General features: G+C 48.9%; 1 protein-coding gene across 3 annotated transcripts in view; it reads right to left on the bottom strand.

The window, feature by feature from the left end:
* Nucleotides 1–12107: 12107 nt before the first annotated feature.
* The window catches only part of LOC140455142 (uncharacterized), a 48425-nt gene continuing 37616 nt past the window's right edge, over nt 12108–22916 (bottom strand). For 2 of the 3 annotated variants that reach the window (XM_072549818.1, XM_072549816.1), the window contains 2 exons: nt 15734–15850; nt 12108–15139 (listed from right to left, as the gene is read on the bottom strand). In XM_072549818.1, the coding sequence (XP_072405919.1) occupies nt 15101–15139; nt 15734–15850 (156 nt within the window). In that variant the 3' untranslated portion in view covers nt 12108–15100. The remainder of the gene's footprint in view (nt 15140–15733; nt 15851–22916) is intronic. The other variant, XM_072549817.1, reaches the window with a different exon arrangement.

The raw sequence follows: 22916 nt of genomic DNA, 5'->3' as shown, positions 1-22916 counted from the left end.
ATACTGGATTCGTGGTGCTGGAAGAGCACAGCAGTTCAGGCAGCATCCAACGAGCAGCGAAATCTGCCTGAACTGCTGTGCTCTTCCAGCACCACTAATCCAGTATTTGGTCTTCAGCATCTGCAGTCATTGTTTTTACCCAACTGGAACTCAGGATCATTGTTACAGGCAGAACACAGACGTTTCACAAAGTGATCTCCCTGTCTGTGTTTTGTCACAATGCCACGGCGGCGATTCTAAGAATTGTCATTCTGAGAAAGCTTGTTCTGTTTTCCCCATTACCTCCACTACTTGCCTTTAAACAATCGCCAAACCTCAAACAGTTCGTTGTTCGTAGCAAACTGGCCGGCTCTCAGGACAACTCCCTAAAAACATGTCACGGTGGACGCTGCAAGACGTGTCAGATTGTGGACATAGATACCACTATTACGTGTGGGAACACCTCCCACCTTGTACGTGGCAGGTACTCATGTGACTCAGCCAACGTTGTCTGTCTTATACGTTGCAGGCAAGGATGCCCGGAGGCATGGTACATTGGGGAAACCGAGCAAAGGCTACGACAACGGATGAATGGGCACCGCACAACAATCAACAGACAGGAGGGTTCCCTCCCAGATGGGGAACACTTCAGTGGTCCAGGACATTCAGCCTCGGACCTTCGGGTGACCACCCTCCAAGGTGGACTTCGGGACAGGCAGCAGAGAAAAGTGGCCGAGCAGAGGCTGATAGCTAAGTTTAGTACCCATAGGGAGAGTCTCAGTCGAGACCTTGGGTTCATGTCACATTACAGGTGACCACTATACACGCACACAGGCACTCCTATACACACACATAGACGCAGACAAGCACACACCCTTACAGACAGCCACACTCACACATGCACCCCCTCACAGACTTAAAACACTCTACACTCACTACACACACATATACACTCTCTCTCACTCACTCACTCCCCCAACCCAGACAGGCACACACAGACACAAAGACCCACATACATACATATATTTTGTGGAATGAATTGTAATTGCAGAGTTACTTTGCTCAAAAACTGCATGAATTCATGTAAAACTCTGTTATCTCACTTTTTAGATTAGAATCAATCTAAACATCAGGTCATAGACAGTGAACATAGGAGGCTAACACCCACTGTTACAGCTAACCTGAGAATGCAACTTTTTTAAAAAAGGTTTTTGTGATTTACACATGAAAGAAGTGAAACTACCATGGTATTCGAATAGATGAAAGACTCAACAGATAATCAAGGTATTTTTCAATGTATAATTTATTTACATCACATTGTGAATTTTTGCTATAAATTCTGTGCCTTAGAATTGTGTCCTCCACTATCACCTGATGAAGGAGCGTCGCTCCGAAAGCTAGTGTGCTTCCAATTAAACCTGTTGGACTATAACCTGGTGTTGTGTGATTTTTAACTTTGTTCTGTTTAAGGATACAAATACCTGATTACCACGTGGTACTGGTAATTCTCCCGTAAGTGGATTCTTTCTAAACGGGCTTCACCAAATTAAAACACACCCATGTGATCAGTCCAAACTCACCCTGTTTGTTCCTGTTGAATTCCAGTGTCTCTGCCACCTCGGTGGTCACGGGGGGGGGGGGGTGGGGGGGAAAGTAGACCCTGCAGTTTCTAGACTGTGCAGGACTTCAACACTGCTCAGAGCAGCCTTCAGACTGGACTGGCAGAGAAAGTGACGGATACTCCGGGCTGGCACGAGTTTCCTGAGGGCAGGGGGATGTGGAGGGAGTGTAAGGGGAATATACTCGACACAGTTTGAGAACGTTCCGGGAGTTGCTGCTCCCCCAACAAATGCTGTCATCCCTCTGTGTGTGTGTGTGGGGGGGGGGTTGTGTGTGTGTGTGGGGGTGTTGTGTGGGTGTGTGTGGGGGTGGGGGGGGTTGTGTGTGTGTATGGGTGGGGGTGGGGTGTGTGTGGGTGGGGTGTTGTGTGTGGGTGGGGGGTTGTGTGTGTGGGGAGGTTGTGTATGGGTGGGGTGTTGTGTGTGGGTGGGGGTGTTGTGTGTGTGTGGGGGGGGTTGTGTGGGTGGGGTGGTTGTATGTATGTGTGTGTGTGGGGGGGTGTGGGTGTGTGTAGGGGAGGGGTTTGTGGGGGGGGGTTGTGTGTGCGTAGGGGGTTGTGTGTGTGTGGGGGAGGGTTGTGTGTGTGTGTGGGGGGGTTGTATGTGTGTGTGGGGGGGTTGTGTGTGGGGGGGGGTTGTGTGTGTGGGGGGGTTGTGTGTGTGTGTGTGTGGGTTGTGTGTGTGTGGGGGGGGGAGGGTGTGTGAGTGTGTGGGGGGTTTTGTGTGGGGGGGGGTTTTGTGTGTGGGGGGTTTTGTGTGTGGGGGGGTTTTGTGTGTGGGGGGGGGTTGTATGTGTGTGTGGGGGGTTGTATGTGTGTGTGGGGGGTTGTGTGTGGGGGGGGCTGTGTGTGTGGGGGAGGGTTGTGTGTGTGTGTGTGTGGGTTGTGTGTGTGTGGGGGGGGGAGGGTGTGTGAGTGTGTGTGGGGTTTTGTGTGGGGGGGGGTTTTGTGTGTGGGGGGTTTTGTGTGTGGGGGGGGGTTGTATGTGTGTGTGGGGGGTTGTGTGTGGGGGGGGTTGTGTGTGTGTGTGGGGGGGTTGTGTGTGTGGGGTGGGTTGTGTGTGTGGGGGGGCTGTGTGTGTGTGTGTGTGTATGTGTGGGTGTTGTGCGTGTGTGGGGGTGAGGGGGTTGTGCGTGTGTGGGGGGTTGTGTGTGTGGGGGGGGTTGTGCATGTGTGGGGGGGGTTGTGTGTGTGGGGGGGTTGTGTGTGTGGGGGTGATGTGTGTGTGTTGGGTTCTGTGTGTGTGGGGGGGTTGTGTGGGGGGGGGGGGGGTTGTGTGTGTGGGGGGGTTGTGTGTGTATGTGTAGGTGTTGTATGTATGTGTGTGACGGGGGTTGTGTGCGTGGAGGGGTTGTGAGAGTGGGAGAGTTGTGTGTGTGGGAGGGTTGTGTGTGTGTGTGTGTGGGGTTTTGTGTGTGTGGGGGGTTGCGTGTGTGTGGGTGGGGTTGTGTGTTTGGGGGGGATTGTGTGTGGGGGTTGTGTGTATGTGGGGGGGGGGGTTGTGTGTGTGGGGGCCTGTGTGTGTGGGGAGGTGTTGTGCGTGTGTGGGGGGGTTGTGCGTGGGAGGGGGGATTGTGTGTGTGTGTAGGGGGGATTGTGTGTGTGTGTGTGGGTGTTTGTGAGTGTGGGTGTGTGGGTGTGTGTGTTTGGGGAGGGGTTGTGTGTGTGGGGGGGTTGTGAGTGTGTGGGGGGAGGGGTGTGTGTGAGGGGGAGGGTTGTGTGTGTGAGGGGGAGGGTTGTGTGTGTGTGTGTGGGAGGGTTGTGTGTGTGTGTGGGGGGGATTGTGTGTGTGTGTGGGGGATTGTGTGTGTGGGGGGGAGTTGTGTGTGGGGGGGGTTGTGTGTGTGTGGGGGGGTTGTGTGTGGGGGGCTGTGTGTGTGTGTGTGTGTATGTGTGGGTGTTGTGCGTGTGGGGGGGGTTGTGTGTGTGTGGGGGGGGTTGTGCATGTGTGGGGGGGGTTGTGTGTGTGGGGGGGGCTGTGTGTGTGGGGGGGCTGTGTGCGTGGGGGGGGTTGTGTGTGTGTGTGGGGTTGTGTGTGTGTGGGGGGGTTGTGTGTGTGTGGGGGGGGTTGTGTGTGTCGGGGGGGTTGTGTGTGTGGGGGGGGCTTGTGTGTGTGGGGGGGGGTTGTGTGTGTGTGTGGGGGGTTGTGTGTGTGTGGGGAGGGTTGTGTGTGTGTGGGGCGGTTGTGTGTGTATGGGGGGGTTGTGTGTGTGTGGGGGGGTTGTGTGTGTGTGGGGCGGTTGTGTGTGTATGGGGGGTTGTGTGTGTGTGTGTGGGGGGGTTGTGCGTGTGTGGGGGTGAGGGGGTTGTGTGTGTGTGTGGGGGTGTGTGTGGGGAGGTTGTGTGTGTGGTGCGGTTGTGTGTGTGGGGGGTGATGTGTGTGTGTTGGGTTCTGTGTGTGTGTGGGGGGGTTGTGTGTGGGGGGGGTTGTGTGTGGGGGGGGTTGTGTGTGTGGGGGGGTTGTGTGTGTATGTGTAGGTGTTGTATGTATGTGTGTGACGGGGGTTGTGTGTGTGGGGGGGTTGTGTGTGTGGGGGTGATGTGTGTGTGTTGGGTTCTGTGTGTGTGGGGGGGGGTTGTGTGTGGGGGGGGTTGTGTGTGTGGGGGGGGTTGTGTGTGTGGGGGGGTTGTGTGTGTATGTGTAGGTGTTGTATGTATGTGTGTGACGGGGGTTGTGTGCGTGGAGGGGTTGTGAGAGTGGGAGAGTTGTGTGTGTGGGAGGGTTGTGTGTGTGTGTGTGGGGGGTTTTGTGTGTGTGTGGGGGGTTGCGTGTGTGTGGGTGGGGTTGTGTGTTTGGGGGGGATTGTGTGTGGGGTTTGTGTGTATGTGGGGGGGGGTTGTGTGTGTGTGGGGGGGTTGTGTGTGTGTGGGGAGGGGTTGTGTGTGGGAGGGGGGATGTGTGTGTGTGTAGGGGGGATTGTGTGTGTGTGTGTGTGTGTGTGGGTGTTTGTGGGTGTGTGGGTGTGTGTGTGTGTGTTTGGGGAGGGGTTGTGTGTGTGGGGGGGTTGTGAGTGTGTGGGGGTGTGTGTGGGGGGGGTTGTGTGTGGGGGGGGGTTGTGTGTGTATGTGTAGGTGTTGTATGTATGTGTGTGACGGGGGTTGTGTGCGTGGAGGGGTTGTGAGAGTGGGAGAGTTGTGTGTGTGGGAGGGTTGTGTGTGTGTGGGGTTTTGTGTGTGTGTGGGGGGTTGCGTGTGTGTGGGTGGGGTGGGTGTGTGTTTGGGGGGGATTGTGTGTGGGGGGTTGTGTGTATGTGAGGGGGGTTGTGTGTGTGGGGGCCTGTGTGTGTGGGGAGGGGTTGTGTGTGTGGGGGGGGTTGTGTGTGGAGGGGGTTGTGCGTGTGTGGGGGGGTTGTGCGTGGGAGGGGGGATTGTGTGCGTGTGTAGGGGGGATTGTGTGTGTGTGTGTGGGTGTTTGTGAGTGTGGGTGTGTGTTTGGGGAGGGGTTGTGTGTGTGGGGGGGTTGTGAGTGTGTGTGGGGGTTGTGAGTGTGTCGGGGGAGGGTTGTGTGTGTGAGGGGGAGGGTTGTGTGTGTGAGGGGTAGGTTGTGTGTGTGTGTGTGTGTGTGTGGGAGGGTTGTGTGTGTGTGGGGGGGATTGTGTGTGTGTGTGGGGGATTGTGTGTGGGGGTGGGGTTGTGTGTGTGTGTGGGTGGCTGTGTGTGTGGGAGGGTTGTGTGTGTGTGGGAGAGGGTTGTGTGTGTGGGAGAGGGTTGTGTGTGTGGGGGAGGGTTGTGTGTGTAGGGGAGGTTGTGTGTGTGGGGGGTTGTGTGTGTGGGGTTGTATGTGTGTGTGGAGGGTTGTACGTGTGTGTGTGGGTTGTGTGTGTGTTTGGGGGGTTGTGTGTGTGTGGGGGGGTGTTGTGTGTGTGTGGGGGGGTGTTGTGTGTGTGTGGGGGGGTGTTGTGTGTGTGTGTGGGGGTGGTTGTGTGTGTGTGTGCGGTTTGTGCGTGTGTGTGGGGGTTGTGCGTGTGTGCGGTTTGTGCGTGTGTGGGGGGGTTGTGCGTGTGTAGGGGGGGTTTGTGTGTGTGTGGGTGGGGCTGTGTGTGGTGGGTTGTGAGTGTGGGGGTGTGTGGAGGGGTTTTGTGTGTGTGTGTGTGTGTGTGGGGGGTTGTGTGTGTGTGGGGCTGTGTGTGTGTGTGTGGGGGGGTTGTGTGTGTGGGGGGTGGTTGTGTGTGTGTGGGGAGGGTTGTGTGTGGGGTGGTTGTGTGTGTGTGTAGGAGGCTTGTGTGTGTGTGGGGGGGGTTGTGTGTGTTGGGAGGGTTGTGTGTGTGTGTTGGGAGGGTTGTGTGTGTGGGAGGGTTGTGTGTGTGTGTGGGGAGGGTTGTGTGTGTGTGGGGAGGGTTGTGTGTGTGTGTGGGGAGGGTTGTGTGTGTGTGTGGGGAGGGGTGTGTGTGTGTGTGTGTGGAGAGGGTTGTGTGTGTGTGGGGAGGGTTGTGCGTGTGTGGGGAGGGTTGTGTGTGTGTGGATGTGGGGGGGTTGGGTGGGTGGAGAAAGGCTACTCCTGTCACAGGATTCAGGGAAATCCTCCGCCCTCCACACACGGTGCCCCAGAAAATACAGCCACTCCCTCACCACCAGACGCCTGGAGGAAGAACGCCTCATCTTCCACCTCGGAACACTTCAACCCCAGGGCATCAATGTAGACTTCAACAGTTTCCTCATTTCCCTTTCCCCCACCTCACCCTAGTTCTAAACTTTCAGCTCAGTAACTGTCCCCTTGACTTGTCCAGACTTGTCCTACCTGCCTATCTTCTTTTCCACCTATCCACTCCACCCTCTCCTCCCTGACCTATCACCTTCATCCCCTCCCCCACTCACCCATTGTACTCTATGCTACTCTCTCCCCACCCCCACCCTCCTCTAGCTTATCTCTCCATGCTTCAGGCTCACTGCCTTTATTCCTGAGGAAGGGCTTTTGCCCGAAACGTCGATTTCGAAGCTCCTTGGATGCTGCCTGAACTGCTGTGCTTTTCCAGCACCACTAATCCAGAATCTGGTTTCCAGCATCTGCAGTCATTGTTTTTACCACAGAAACACACGTGTCTATTGCCTACCTCCCAGTGTAGGCACTGTCTTTACCCCCAACTCCCACCCCAGGGGGGGAAAGCAAGCCTGTTCCAGGAGAGGGAGAGAGCCCACCAATGAGAACCAGCGGGAGTTCTCTACTCTAACCGGGAACTCCTCTCTGAATGGATGGAAATTAATTCTTCTCTCCCATTCAGAACCAGCCTCTCTGCTTTCTCCAAAGATCGGAAGCAATTTCATTTTTTATAAAAATCTGTATTTGTGTGAGGTTAATGTTGATTAATGCACAGCACTTCAAAATATATACTTCGTTCTTAAACATATATATCATTCTGCACAATAGCAAATTAAGTAAATAAACCAGACATTGGAGTTGAACCGCAAAGAGAAGTTCCCACGTCACTGAATATTTACTGTACCCTCTGTATTTCCTGCAAACACAGAATTACTGAGAATCAGTGAGTTTGTTCTGTTTGTTGGGGGAGGGCGGGGTAGGGGATTTCCGAGTTACTTTTGCCAAACTCATCAACACTGTTACAAACAGGGACTTCCCAATCTGAATTCGAGCTGAGAGGCTGGCTAATCCTCTGTTCATAAAATCTGGTGATGTGTGCTTACCCAATAAAACTATTCAGGCAATTGAATAAAGATTCGTGCACTTTGTGTCTTTCACTGTGTTTCAAAAAAAAACTATTCAGGGTTTGAAATACCGCTATCAAATTGCACGACCTTCTTCTGCTGCCAGCTTCTCTACTCTTGTCCCTGTAAATAAAGCCCCTCATGTCTGGTGCAACATCAATCACTTGTCTTCTGCGTTTCGCCATGAGTGTGACACCCTTTTTATTAAAAAAAGCAAAAAAAAATTAACTTTACCAAAAATATAAAATTACTGAAAATACAACCATTAACATATACCAGTATAATAAAAAAACACATATTACAATACAACCACTGTCTATTAACTACTAACCTACCGGATAATACAAAACAAATCCTAACACTGTGCAAAAAGATGTGCAGGTTAGGTGAATTGGCCATGCCAAATTGCCCGTAGTGTTAGGTAAAGGGGTAGATGTAGGGGAATGAGTGGGTTGCGCTTTGGCGGGTCGGTGTGGACTTGTTGGGCCGAAGGGCCTGTTTCCACACTGTAATGTAATGTAATCTAATCTAAAACAACACAAATAAATAAGTTACGAATAGATCTTAAAAAAAAAGAAAAGCAAAGGAAAACACACACAAAAAAGCACAAAATAGCAATGCTCGGTGCAAAGCTGCCAAACAAAAGAACGGAAACTTTGTATATAGACCCATATTAACTCAGGACACCCTTCTTAAAGTTGCCCGAAACGTCAATTCTCCTGCTTAAAGTGCAGGGTCTGGAGTTGGTCAGAATATTTTAGTTGCTGCCCAAATATTTAATAAAGTTTAGCACAACTTTCTTACAAGCCTCTGGAATATTCTTGTGCTTTTGCCTCTGGAAGGAAGCAGCAAGCATACTGTTCGTGTTAAACAGCTTTCTCGGTTTGTGAAGCCATCTTGAAATGTTTGCTTTTCATCCCACTCATCACCAAGTACTCAGTGACTGCAGTGTGCACTGTACATAGGAAATGCCTGAAATAACTTACTAAAACACCTTTCAGAGTCACCTCCCGAACCATGCCAGGTGGTGGAATTTGAATTCAATAAAAACCTAAGGTTTAAAATTAAAAGGCGGATGATGACCTGGGCCACCTATTTCACTGATGCCCATTAGAAAAGGAAATTGCTACAATGAGCTTGCACTTGACTCCAGACCCACAGCCATCTGGTTGGCTCTGAGCTGCCACCTCCACAATAAATGCTGCCCTCGTCCACAATGGCCAAATCCTAAAAATCAATTTTAAAAAAGCGCTATGGGTGCATTCTTGGCAGAAGGATTACCGTATTCCAAGAAAGTGACACATTGTCACCTTCCGAAGGGCAAAATGAAATCGGAATTAAATGCTAACCTTGCCAGTGACAGAAGATCTTGAATACGTAACACAAAAAGCCATAGTCATGGAGTCAATTACAGCCCCAGCCGACACGAGGTGGCGCACAGCAATCTAGTCTGGTCCCTTCCCCCTTTCCAATCCTTTTTACCCCTGAGTTTGCTTCCTTTACTGGCCCATCCAATTTCCCTTTGAAATCCTCTGCCTCTTCAGTAGGCAGTGTGTTCCACTTGCTACACTTTTTTTAAAAAGCCTTTGTCCAAAATCTTAAAATCTGTGTCCTCTAATCCTTTTAGCATGAGGTCGTGGGAAGAGATCATCCTGGGCCTCTTTATCTAAGTCTGTCACAACCTCAAACCCATAGTATAAAATTTACCCTCAATCTCTTCTACCCTGAAAAACATGACGCCTAGTCTTTCTAACCTACCCTTGCCAATAAAAATCCCTTGTCCCCAGGACCATTCTGGGGAATCTCCTCAGCACCTTCTCAAGAATTCTCACATTGTTCTTAAAGTGATTCAGATGTGAGGGATAGTTAGTATGTTTGCAAGTGACCCCAAAATTGGAGGTGTACTGGACAGCGAAGAAGGTTACCTCAGGGCACAATGGGACTTGATCAGATGGGCTAATGGAGATGAATTTAGATAAAGGCGAGGTGCTGCATTTTGGGAAAGCAAATCAGGGCAGGACTCAATGGTAAGATCCTAGGGAGTGTTGCTGAACAAAGAGACCTTGGAGTGCAGGTTCGTAGCTCATTGAAAGTGGAGTCACAGGTAGATAGGATAGTGAAGGAGGCGTTTGGTATGCTTTCCTTTACTGGTCAGAACATTGAGTACAGGAGTTGGGAGGTCATGTTGAGGCTGTACAGAGCATTGGTTAGGGCACTGTTGGAATACCGTGTGCCATTCTGGTCTCCCTCCTCCGGGAAGGATGTTGTGGAACTTGAAAGGGTTCGGAAAAGATTTACTAGGATGTTGCCATGGTTAAAGCTATTGGCTCGGGCTGTTTTTCCTGGAACGTCGGAGGCTGAGGGGTGACCTTATAGAAGTTTATAAAAGCACAAGGGGCGTGGATAAGGTAACTAGACAAGGTCTTTTCCCTGGGGTGGGGGAGCCCAGAACTAGAGGGCATAGGTTTAGGGTGAGGGGGAAAAGATTTAAAAAGGACCTAAGAGGCAACATTTTCACGCAGAGGGTGGTAGGAGTATGGAATGAGCTGCCGGAGAAAGTGGTGGAGGCTGGTACAATTACAACATTTAAGAGGTATCTGAATGGGTATATGAACAGGAAAGGTTTAGATTCCCTAAAATATGAAAACAGGCCTCTCGGCCCAACAAGTCTACCCCAATCCTCCAAAGAGTAAACTACCCAGACTTATTTCCCCCTATCCTATATTTAGCTCAGAGTAATGCATCTAACACTATAGGCAATTTAGCATGGCCAATCCAGCCTGACCTGTACATAATTGGATTGTGGGAGGAAACTGGAACACCATGACGAAACCCACACAGACATGGGGAGAATGTACAAACTCCACACAGACAGTCGCCCAAGGCAGGAATTGAACCAGGGTCCCTGGTGCTCTGAAGCAGCAGTGCTAACCCCTGAACCACCGTGCCACACCTTAAAAGGGATATGGGCCAAGTGCTGGCAAGTGGAACTAGATTAATTTCGGCTATCTGGTCAGCATGGACAAGTTGGACCTGAGGGTCTGCTTCCATGCTGTACAGCTCTATGACTCCATGACTTGAAAAGGTCCTCATACTCTAGTTGGAGCCGAACAAGAGATTCATTGAAAACGTCAACATAATTTTCCCGATTTTTACTCAATGCCTTGACTGAGTTAATTCAAGATCTCAAATGCTTTTTCTACTGCTCTCTTAATATTGACTGCCAGTGTGAAAACTCAATGTGCATACAGCTCCAGGTCACAATTCCTTGGCTTCTGTTGTTTCTCCCTGTTCCCTCTGCCAAATGCATCACCTCACACTTCTCTGTGATCAATTACATTTGCCACTGGCCTACTTCCTGTTGTAGTTGACATACATCATCACTCTTTACTAACTTCCAAGTTTGTCATCATGGACGAGGAGGATTCTGTTTTCTCAGAAGGCAGTGAGTCTTTGGAACTCTCTCTCCCCCAGAGTGTAGTGAAGAGTCATAGAGTGATAGAGATGTACAACATGGAAATAGACCCTTCGGTCCAACATGTCCATGCTGAGATATCCGAACCCAATCTAGTCCCACCTGCCAGCACCCATCCCATATCCCTCCAAACCCTTCCTATTCATATACCCATCCAGATGCCTTTTAAATGTTACAATTTTGTTCCTAATTCATGTGTATTCCAAGATCCAAGTCACTTACATACTGTGAAAAAGCTGTTCTCCTCACATTAAATCTCAGGGAACACTGTTGTTTCCCAACCTCAATGGTTTGGTCCTTTCTCTCCATCGGCCAATCGTCTTTTATCCATTTGAACACTCTTCATATAGTGGGCCTGAAATTTGGTAAATTGTTTCCACGTCCACCACTTCCTCAGGATTATCATTGTGTGTAAATCTAGCATTGTAGGTGTAAGAGGGGGCTTTGGTCAAGGTCCTGTTGTAATCTGAGGTAACCCTCTTCACTGTCCACTTCACCTCCAATTTTGGTGTCAGCTGCAAACTTACTAACTGTATCTCTTATGCTCGCATCCAAATCATTTATGTAAATGACAAAAAGTAGAGGGCCCAGCACCAATCCTTGTGGCACTCCACTGGGTACAGGCCTCCAGTCTGAAAAACAACCCTCCACCACCAAAGGTCTTCTACCTTTGAGCCAGTTCTGTATCCAAATGGCTAGTTCTCCCTGTATTCCATGAGATCTAACCTTGCTAATCAGTCTCCCAAGGGGAACCTTGTCGAACGCCTTACTGAAGTCCCATATAGATCACATCTACTGCTCTGCCCTCATCAATCCTCTTTGCTTCGATCTGAATTGTGGAGGGATTTCTTCAGTCGGAGGGTGATGAACCTGTGGAACTCATTGCTGCAGCAGGCTGTGGGAGGCAGATCATTGACTGCCTTTAAGACAGAGAGAAATGGCTTTTCGTTTCGTAAAGGAATCAAATGTTATTTCAGGAGAAGGCAGGACAATAGGGTTAGGAAGCATGTTGGCCATGATTAAATGACAGATGAGACCCAGTGCACCAAACGGCCAAATTCTACTCCTATATTTTATGGTATGCACCGCTGCTACTGAGCATAGGTATCAGAGGGTTAGTGAATGTGGTAATTCCTCCTTGCTCCGTCCTGAACGGTGTCAAGATTCTTGTTTGTTGGTGGAGTTGTCCTTAACCACGTGTACACAGGCAGTATTTAATCAGCAGGTCCTAGATTGAGACTTGAACTTGGCATTATCTGGTTCAGAGGTAAAAGTGCTACCCACCGCGTCACTCTAATTTCTCCTTTTAGTAACAAGACACAAGTTCAAATGTAAAGTAAAATAAAACTCCACAGGAAATTTTATATTTATTTACATCATACAATATATTACACCCAGCTTACATGAACTGTATGACTTTAAAATTGCAATACAAAACTTTTATTTGCAAAAAAGTGCATGTAAAACTTACATCTAATTAGTGCCTTCCCTTTGGGTGAAATGAGTGTTGGAATGTTTTTCCACGACCTCAATGTGTCATTCCTGCTACATACAATCGCCATTCTCCCAAACAGATCTTTGAATAAGAATCTGTCGCTGGTTTTGTACTGTCCAACAAATTTACAAATGACAAAGGTGCTTTGCTTCTGAAGGTCTAGCTGACTTCCTGAACTATCACTGTTTCCACATCAGTGTAGGTGCATCCTCACCTGGCAAGTTACAGAAGTTCAAGAAAATCTCACACGCATCAAGTGTTAATGTACAACTGTTAGTGTGGACACCAGATCTCACATGTCAAGAATGAACAATAATAATGCAGGTTAGTGCAAGCTAAATTGCCCATAGTGTTAGGTGAACGTAGAGGAATGGGTCTGGGTGGGTTGCTCTTCGGTGGATCGGTGTGGACTTGTTGGGCCAAAGGGCCTGTTTCCACACTGTAAGTAATCTAATCTAATAAGCAAATCGCTGACTCTTGCTCAGCTAGTTGTAGCCAGTAAGTGCCTTGTTAACATTTTTCAGACAAATAATATTTAAATGCAATAACTTAACAAAAACAAACACGATCTATGACCTTCTGGGATAGAGATGCACTTGGAGAAAGTACTTTCTGTCAGTCTTAGCACTAAACAATTGATGACTCCCCACCGAGGACACTATTGTCCAAGGTTCCAGCTCTTGGATTTCCAAACCAGGAGAAACAGCATCCCATAAAACCCTGAGAGTATGGGGAATGTTTCAAAGAGATCACCTCTTATCCATTTCACCTTCAGAGGGTATCCATCTAATGTATATCAGCCTTTTGTCTTCAGATAATCTCTTCATCTCAGGATCAATCTGGTGAACCTCTGCTTTACTGCCTCCATTAGCTCTGTATCCTTCTTAAATATGGAGACCTAAATGAGACAGTGTTCCAGTGGTGGTCTCACTGAAGCCACACACAACTGTAGCAAGACTCATTTCTTCCAATTCCCTTGCAATAGAGGCCAAGACGTCGTTCACTTCGTCGAACTGATTCCCGTACCTGCATGCTAACTTTCAGACTAAACGTCAATACAAATTAACTGCAAAAAGCCTCCTGGATGGGAACGGCCTGAGGCAGTGTAGTAACATTAGGAAGGGAAATGCAGAGAGAATTGGGTATTGCTGCTGCACAATTAGAAGCTGAAAGTTTGATGGGAGTGAGAGTAACGGCGTGGAAGGAGACTGAGGGTCTAGTAGAACACTTGGCCAGGAAATATAGGCCAGTTTTCATAAGATCCCAACCATGAAGAAAGAGGCCCTTTGATTCTGCACTGAACGTTCGGAGAAAACCTCTTTCAGACAGAACCCTGACCCACTAACCCTGCATTTCCCATGGCTGATCCACCTAACCTGCACATCGGATAGAATATGCCTTAATGTCACGTGCTCAAGTACAGGAGTACAGTGAAAAGTTCTACAATGTTCCCACTCTCGTCGCTGTCATCAACGGCTTCCAATGGTGCTATTTTCAGATGATCACAGTTGTCTTAGTGGGTGGTGCGGTGGCACAGTGGTTAGCACTGCTGCCTCACAGCGCTAGAGACCTGGGTTCAATTCCCGCCTCAGGTGACTGACTGTGTGGAGTTTGCATGTTCTCCCAGTGTCTGCGTGGGTTTGTTCCGGTTTCCTCCCACAGTCCACAGATGTGCAGGTCAGGTGAATTGGCCATGCTTAAATTGCCCGTAGTGTTAGGTAAGGGGTAAATGTAGGGGTATGGGTGGGTTGCGCTTTGGCAGGGCCGTGTGGACTTGTTGGGCCAAGGGGCCTGTTTCCACACTGTAATGTAATCTAATCTCTTATGGAACCATCTTTAGGTACAAGTACACAGTACAAATCTTAGACACAAAAGAGGAATACTAAGAAAAGTAACTGAATTACATTAGTGTTTAAAGGATAGGTTAGAAATAAGACATAGTTAAAGGATTGACATTGCTTTCCTGGGCACTAAGAGACAATTGGTAAATTCACCTAGCCTGCACATCTTTGGATTGTAGGAGGAAACCCAAGCAGATATTGTGAGAATGTTTTGGAGTTCTCGTTAGTGACACAACGTTAACTAACAGAATAGACTCAAGTCTGGTGGAGCAGGGAAAAGGCAGAGAAATAGCAATCTGTTGGACTGAGAGACAGGCAGGAAGCACAGATTAAAGAGGAGGAAAGTAGAAACACTGACGGATGCAAAAGTGAGGACTGCAGATGCTGGAAACCAGAGGCTAGATCAGAATGGTGATGGTAAAGCACAGCAGGTTAGGCAACATCCGAGGAGCAGGAAAAATCGATGTTTCGGGCAAAAGCCCTTCATCAGGAATGGAGGCAGGGAGCCTCCAGGTTGGAGAGATAAATGGGAGGGGGGGGGGTGCTGGGAAGAAGGTAGCAAAGAGTACCTGCGAGTTGCAGTGAGAGAGAGAGAGAGAGAGAGAGAGAGAGAGAGAGACTCACTGAGATTCTTATGGGGAGAGGAGGAGAACCTCTTCAAGGTAGGCATTCTTGCAAGAGGATTCACAGTAAGATTAAAATTCAACGAGGCAAAAGTGAGGACTGCAGATGCTGGAAACCAGTGGGCAAAAAAGTGAGAAAAACATAACTCAATGCAACTGTAATTTTCTGAGAAGCCTCCGTTGTGTGCGATCGCACAGATCACAAGACCTCTCAAACCATTCTGTCTCACAAGTGCAAGTGTCATTTCTCACATGTTTTCAAACATTGAATTTAAAATGCTTCCTCCAAATGGTGGCAACAGCAGCCCCATACTAAAGGCAATTCAACTCTGGGAGCATCCTTTCTGAATATAGCTGCAGTGTGACTGGCTGTCATTGGCTGTGACTGGCTCTTCTTCAATATGAAGATTAATCAGCAAGTTCAAAAGGTTGCTTGTTCTCCTGCAACTGACAAAAGAAAGGAAAATCATGAATTATGACATCAGGCAACAGAAAACGCTGACTTTCCACAAAATATCCAAGAAGGTTTCTTAAACTCGCAATATATATAAGAAAAAGCCAATTTTTTGAAACTTTCAATCAAGGCTTCTTTTTCATTTTAGGCAGTCGCTTACAGGACAGGCAGATGTGGATGTCACGGCCTGGGCAAGTATTATTACCCATCCCAAGATTAGATTAAATTACTTACAGTGTGGAAACAGCCCAACAAACCCACACCGACCCTCCGAAGAGCAACCCACCCAGACCCATTCCCCTACATTTACCCCTTCAGCTAACACTACGGGCAATTTAGCGTGGCCAATTCACCTGACCTGCACATCTTTGGACTGTGGGAGGAAACCGGAGCACCCGGAGAAAACCCACACAGACGCGGGGAGAACGTGCAAACTCCACACAGACAGTCGCCTGAGGTGGGAATTGAACCCGGATCTCTGGCGCTGTGAGGCAGCAGTGCTAACCACTGTGCCACCCTTGAGAAGGTGGTGGCAAGCTGCATTTGTTTTGAACCACTACGGTTTATTTGATAGTGGGAACACTCACGATGCTTTCAGGGAGGGAGTTGCAGGATTTTGACCCATCGTTGCTGAAGAACCGACGATGTTGTCCCACATCAGAATAGTGTATGGTTTGGTGGCAGCTTCCACGAGATGGTGTTCCCTGGGAGATCACATGTCAAAAAAGAAACCTTGGTGAGTGCATCTTGTAGATGGTCAACACAACGATCACTGTGTGGGGGGGGGGGGGTAGTGACAGGGAGTGAATATGTGGTGCCAATCAAGTGGGCTGCTTTGTCCTGGATTTAGATTTAGATTAGCTTCCCTACAGTGTGGAAACAGGCCCTTTGGCCCAACAAGTCCACACCGACCCTCTGAAGAGGAACCCACCATACCCCCCCTCTCTGATTAATGCACCAGACAATATGGAAAACTTAACATGGCCAATTCACCTGACCTGCACATCTTTGGACTGTGGGAGGAAACCGGAGCACCTGGAGGAAACCCACGCAGACACGGGGAGAACATGCAAACGCCACACAGTCAGTCACCTGAGGCTGGAATTGAATCTGGGACCCTGGTGCTGTGAGGCTAACCACTGAGCCACTGTGGATGGTGTGGAGCTTTTGTTATGTACAAGAAAGGAGTGCCTTTTGTTTCTTTGCTGGATAAAGTCAACTCTAATATTGTTTATTTCTTCATGTGCTACTATACAGAGCCAAACTCCTTAAGTAACTCTGATTTTTAATGAGTAAAGTGTGTTTTTAAAGTAAATAAAAAAGTTGCTGGAGCTGCACATAGTCAGGCAAGAGGGGAGGATTCCGTCACACTCCTAACTTGTACCTTTAAGGTTGCATCATTTCATATTTGTGCTTTTTAAATGCAGTGGACGGAAATGGGAAAGAACCGTTTTATAACCAATGTTTGAAAGGGAGGCTACATCTCTTAAAACCAAGTAACCTGACACCCAAGTCAAGCATTGTTAGAACAAAGTTAAAAACCACACAACACCAGGTTATAGTCCAACAGGTTTAATTGGAAGCACACTAGCTTTCGGAGCGACACTCCTTCATCAGGTGATAGTGGAGGACTCGATCGTAACACAGAATTTATAACAAAAATTTACAGTGTGATGTAACTGAAATTATACATTGAAGAATTGATTGTCTGTTAAGCCTTTCATCTGTTAGAATACAGTAGTAGTTTCACTTCTTCCATGTGTAAATGGGAGGAATGAATCCAGTTGGTGGCAGGGAACAGTGGAAGGAAGGAGGAGGCAGAGGGGGGATGGGGGAAACTCCATGATGAGTCACCAGTCCACGTTTTGCTCTAAATCAGAGCTGCACCTAAATATAGAACTCCCCACTCGCTCTCTCTCTCTTGTGTCTGCTTGTTCAAACAACGATTCGGAGATGCCGGTTTTGGACTGGGGTGTACAAAGTTTAAAAACCACACAACACCAGGTTATAGTCCAACAGGTTTAATTGGAAGCACTAGCTTTCGGAGCAACACTCCTTCATCAGGTGATAGTGGAGGGCTCGATCGTAACACAGAACTTATAGCAAAAATTTGCAGTGTGATGTAACTGAAATTATACATTGAAAAATTGATTGTCTGTTAAGCCTTTCATCTGTTAGAATACAGTGTTAGTTTAGATTAGATTACTTACAGTGTGGAAACAGGCCCTTCGGCCCAACAAGTCCACACCGACCCACCGAAGCACAACCCACCCATACATTTACCCCTTTACCTAACACTACGGGCAATTTAGCATTGCCAATTCACCTGACCTGCACATCTTTGGACTGTGGGAGGAAACCGGAGCACCCGGAGGAAACCAACGCAGACACGGGGAGAATGTGCAAACTCCACACAGTCAATTGCCTGAGTTGGGAATTGAACCCGGGTCTCTGGCGCTGTGAGGCAGCAGTGCTAACCACTGTGCCACTGTGCCGCCCACAAAGTTTCACTCCTTTAATGTGTAAATCACAAAACCTTTTTTTAAAAAGTTGCATTCTCGGGTTAGCTGTTAACAATGGTGATAGCTAGACAATATGTTGAAGGTGTTGGCCCCCTGTGTTCTCAGTCTATGCCATGATGTTTAGATTGATTCTAATCTAAAAGTGAGATAATGGAGTTTTACATAAATTCTGAGCAAAGTGCAATGTAACCCTGCAAGTACAAATTCACCCCACAAAGTGTGTGTGTGTGTGTGTGTGTGTGTGTGTGTGTGTGTGTGTGTGTGTGTGTGTGTGTGTGTGTGTGTATAGTGCAATGGTGATCACCTGTAGTGTGACATGAACCCAAGGTCCCGGTTGAGGCCCTCCCTATGGGTCCCGAACTTAGCTATCAGCCTCTGCTCGGCCACTTTCCTCTGCTGCCTGTCCCGAAGTCCATCTTGGAGGATGGTCACCCGAAGGTCCGAGGCTGAATGTCCTGGACCACTGAAGTGTTCCCCAACTATCATGTGACTCAGCCAACGTTGTCTATCTTATACGTTGCAGGCAAGGATGCCCGGAGGCATGGTACATTGGGGAAACCGAGCAAAGGCTACGACAACGGATGAATGGGCACCGCACAACAATCAACAGACAGGAGGGTTCCCTCCCAGTGGTTCGGGGTCATTCAGCCTCGGACCTTCGGGTGACCATCCTCCAAGGTGGACTTCAGGACAGGCAACAGAGGAAAGTGGCCGAGCAGAGGCTGATAGCTAAGTTTGGTACCCATAGGGAGGGTCTCAGTCGGGACCTTGGGTTCATGTCACATTACAGGTGATCACCATTGCAACTCACTCACACTCACACTCACACTCTCAACCCCCACCCCAGACAGACACACACACAGACAGACAAAGACCTGCATGCACACATATATTTTGTGGGGTGAATTTGTACTTGCAGAGTTACATTGCACTTTGCTCAGAAACTGCATGAATTTATGTTAAACTCTGTTATCTCACTTTTTAGATTAGAATCTATCTAAACATCAGGTCATAGACAGAGAACACGGGGGGCTAACAAATACACGTCATGATGTCGAACAATTCTTCCGTCGCCTCCGCCTCCGAGCTTACTTTCACAATCAGGACTCCCGCCCACCTTCCGAGGACCCCTTCGCCCACCTCCAACACACTGCATCCACCTGGACACCCCGCGCTGGCCTATTATCTGCCCTCGACCTTTTCATTTCCAACTGCCGCCGGGACATTAACCACCTCAACCTGTCGTCCCCCCTCCCCCACTCCAACCTCTCACCCTCACAACACGCAGCCCTCCAATCCCTCTGTTCTAATCCCAACCTCACCATCAAGCCAGCGGATAAAGGGGGCGCAGTGGTAGTCTGGCGCACTGACCTCTACACCGCTGAAGCCAAACGCCAACTCGAGGACACCTCTTCCTACTGCCCCCTCGACTATGACCCAATCCCCCATCACCAAACCATCATCTCCCAGACCATACAGAACCTCATCACCTCAGGAGATCTCCGAGCCACAGCTTCCAACCTCATAGTCCGGGAACCCCGCACTGCCCGGTTCTACCTCCTTCCCAAGATCCACAAGCCTGACCACCCTGGCCGACCCATTGTCTCAGCATGCTCCTGCCCCACTGAACTCATCTCTACCTACCTCGACACTGTCCTATCCCCCCTAGTCCAGGAACTCCCCACATATGTTTGAGACACCACCCACACCCTCCACCTCCTCCAAGACTTCCGTTTCCCCGGCCCCCAACGCCTCATCTTCACCATGGATATCCAATCCCTCTACACCTCCATTCACCATGACCAGGGCCTCCAAGCCCTCCGTTTTTTCCTCTCCAGACGTCCCCAACAGTACCCTTCCACCGACACTCTCATTCGTTTGGCCGAACTGGTCCTCACCCTTAACAATTTCTCCTTTGAATCCTCCCACTTCCTCCAGACCAAAGGGGTAGCCATGGGCACACGTATGGGCCCCAGCTATGCCTGTCTCTTTGTTGGCTACGTAGAGCAGTTGATCTTCCATAATTACACGGCACCACTCCCCACCTCTTCCTCCACTACATTGATGACTGCATTGGCGCCACCTCGTGCTCCCGCGAGGAGGTTGAGCAATTCATCAACTTCACCAACACATTCCACCCTGACCTTAAATTTACCTGGACTATCTCTGACACCTCCCTCCCCTTCCTGGACCTCTCCATCTCCACTAATGACGACCGACTTGACACTGACATTTTTTACAAACCCACCGACTCCCACAGCTACCTGGATTACACCTCTTCCCACCCTACCTCTGGCAAAAATGCCATCCCGTATTCCCAATTCCTCTGCCTCCGCCGGATCTGCTCCCAGGAGGACCAGTTCCACCACAGAACACACCAGATGGCCTCCTTCTTTAGAGAGAGCAATTTCCCTTCCCACGTGGTTAAAGATGCCCTCCAACGCATCTCGTCTACATCCCGCACCTCCGCCCTCAGACCCCACCCCTCCAACTGTAACAAGGACAGAACGCCCCTGGTGCTCACCTTCCACTCTACCAACCTTCGCATAAACCAAATCATCCACCGATATTTCCGCCACCTCCAAACAGACCCCACTACCAGGGATATATTTCCCTCTCCACCCCTTTCCGCCTTCCGCAAAGACCGTTCCCTCCGCAACTACCTGGTCAAGTCCACGGCCCCAAACAACCCACCCTCCAATCCTGGCACTTTCCCCTGCCACCGCAGGAACTGTAAAACCTGCGCCCACACCTCCTCCCTCACCTCTATCCAAGGCCCTAAAGGAGCCTTCCACATCCATCAAAGTTTTACTTGCACATCCACTAATATCATTTATTGTATCCGTTGCTCCCGATGCGGTCTCCCCTACATTGGGGAGACTGGGCGCCTCCTAGAAGAGCGCTTTAGCGAACATCTCCGGGACACCCGCACCAATCAACCACACTGCCCTGTGGCCCAACATTTCAACTCCCCCTCCCACTCTGCCGAGGACATGGAGGTCCTGGGCCTCCTTCACCGCTGCTCCCTCACCACCAGACGCCTGGAGGAAGAACGCCTCATCTTCCGCCTCGGAACACTTCAACCCCAGGGCATCAATGTGGACTTCAACAGTTTCCTCATTTCCCCTTCTCCCACCTCACCCTAGTTCTAAACTTCCAGCTCAGTAACTGTCCCCTTGACTTGCCCGGACTTGTCCTACCTGCCTATCTTCTTTTCCACCTATCCACTTCAACCTCTCCTCCTTGACCTATCACCTTCATCCCCTCCCCCACTCACCCATTGTACTCTATGCTACTTTCTCCCTACCCCCACCCTCCTCTAGCTTATCTCTCCACGCTTCAGGCTCACTGCCTTTATTCCTGATGAAGGGCTTTTGCCCAAAATGTCAATTTCGAAGCTACTTGGATGCTGCCTGAACTGCTGTGCTCTTCCAGCACCACTGCTGTGCTCTTCCAGCGGCACGGTGGCACAGTGGTTAGCACTGCTGCCTCACAGCGCAAGAGATCCGGGTTCAGTTCCCGCCTCAGGCGACTGACTGTGTGGAGTTTGCACATTCTCCCAGTGTCTGCGTGGGTTTCCTCCGGGTGCTCCGGTTTCCTCCCACAGTCCAAAGATGTGCAGGTTAGGTGAATTGGCCATGCTAAATTGCCCGTAGTGTTAGGTAAGGGGTTGATGTAGGGGTATGGGTGGGTTGCGCTTCGGCGGGGCGGTGTGGACTTGTTGGGCCGAAGGGCCTGTTTCCACACTGTAAGTAATCTAATCTAATCAAATCTAATCCAGAATCTGGTTTCCAGCATCTGCAGTCACTGTTTTTACCTTCAACATATTGTCTAGCTATCACCATTGTTAACAGCTAACCCGAGAATGCAACTTTTAAAAAAAGGTTGTGTGATTTACACATGAAAGAAGTGAAACTATCATTGTATTCTAACAGATGAAAGGCTTAACAGACAATCAATTTTTCAATGTATAATTTCAGTTACGTCACACTGCAAATTTTTGCTATAAGTTCTGTGTTACGATCGAGCCCTCCACTATCACCTGATGAAGGAGTGTTGCTCCGAAAGCTAGTGTGCTTCCAATTAAACCTGTTGGACTATAACCTGGTGTTGTGTGATTTTTTAACTTTGTACACCCCAGTCCAAAACCGGCATCTCCGAATCGTTGTTTGAACAAGCAGACACAAGAGAGAGAGAGCGAGTGGGGAGTTCTATATTTAGGTGCAGCTCTGATTTAGAGCAAAACGTTGACTGGTGACTCATCATGGAGTTTCCCCCATCCCCCCTCTGCCTCCTCCTTCCTTCCACTGTTCCCTGCCACCAACTGGATTCATTCCTCCCATTTACACATGGAAGAAGTGAAACTATCACTGTATTCTAACAGATGAAAGGCTTAACAGACAATCAATTCTTCAATGTATAATTTCAGTTACATCACACTGTAAATTTTTGCTATAAATTCTGTGTTACGATCGAGCCCTCCACAATCACCTGATGAAGGAGTTTGTACCCTCTACCTGTCTTCACCTATCCCCCACCTCACCCCTACTTCAAGATCTAATCTTGAAGAGGTCAGGAGTGGTTTCCTCTTTTCTACAGTCAAAACTAAAACTTTACACCAGAAGAACCAGTTTATCTTTCCTGTAGCCATTGCTGTTCGCGCTGACTTTTAATTGTCAAGTCAGAGACCTTTTCACGGGGAAACAGCCACCCTCTGCCTCTTGCAAACTACAAGAAGCATCAGAGAAAGACCACTAATGACATCCTTTATATCTTTCCCCTCTCACCTAGTTCTGGACTCCCCTCCCCTGGAAATGGCAGGCAGTGGCCAGTGGGGTACTGCAGGGATCAGTGCTGGGACCGCAGCTTTTTGTAATATACATTAATGATATAGATGATGGTATTGAAAGTAATATTAGCAAATTTGCTAATGATACAAAGCCAGGTGGCAGGGTGAAATGTGAGGAGGATGTTAGGAGATTACAGGGTGACTGGACAGGTGAGTGGACAGATGCATGGCAGATGCAGTTTAATGTGGATAAATGTGTGGTTATCCACTTTGGTGGCAAGAACAGGAAGGCAGATTCCTACCTAAATGGACTCAAGTTAGGGAAAGGGGCAGTACAACAAGATCTAGGTGTTCTTGTACATCAGTCAATGAAGGTAAGCATGCAGGTACAGCAGGTAGTGAAGAAGGCTAATAGCATGCTGGCCTTCATAACAAGAGGAATGAAGTATAGAAGCAAAG

Source organism: Chiloscyllium punctatum, chromosome 30, assembly GCF_047496795.1.
Source record: "Chiloscyllium punctatum isolate Juve2018m chromosome 30, sChiPun1.3, whole genome shotgun sequence".
Classification (NCBI taxonomy): Eukaryota; Metazoa; Chordata; class Chondrichthyes; order Orectolobiformes; family Hemiscylliidae; genus Chiloscyllium; species Chiloscyllium punctatum.
The sequence above is the reverse complement of the archived record's forward strand: the minus strand, read 5'-3'. Positions and strand labels throughout refer to the sequence as shown.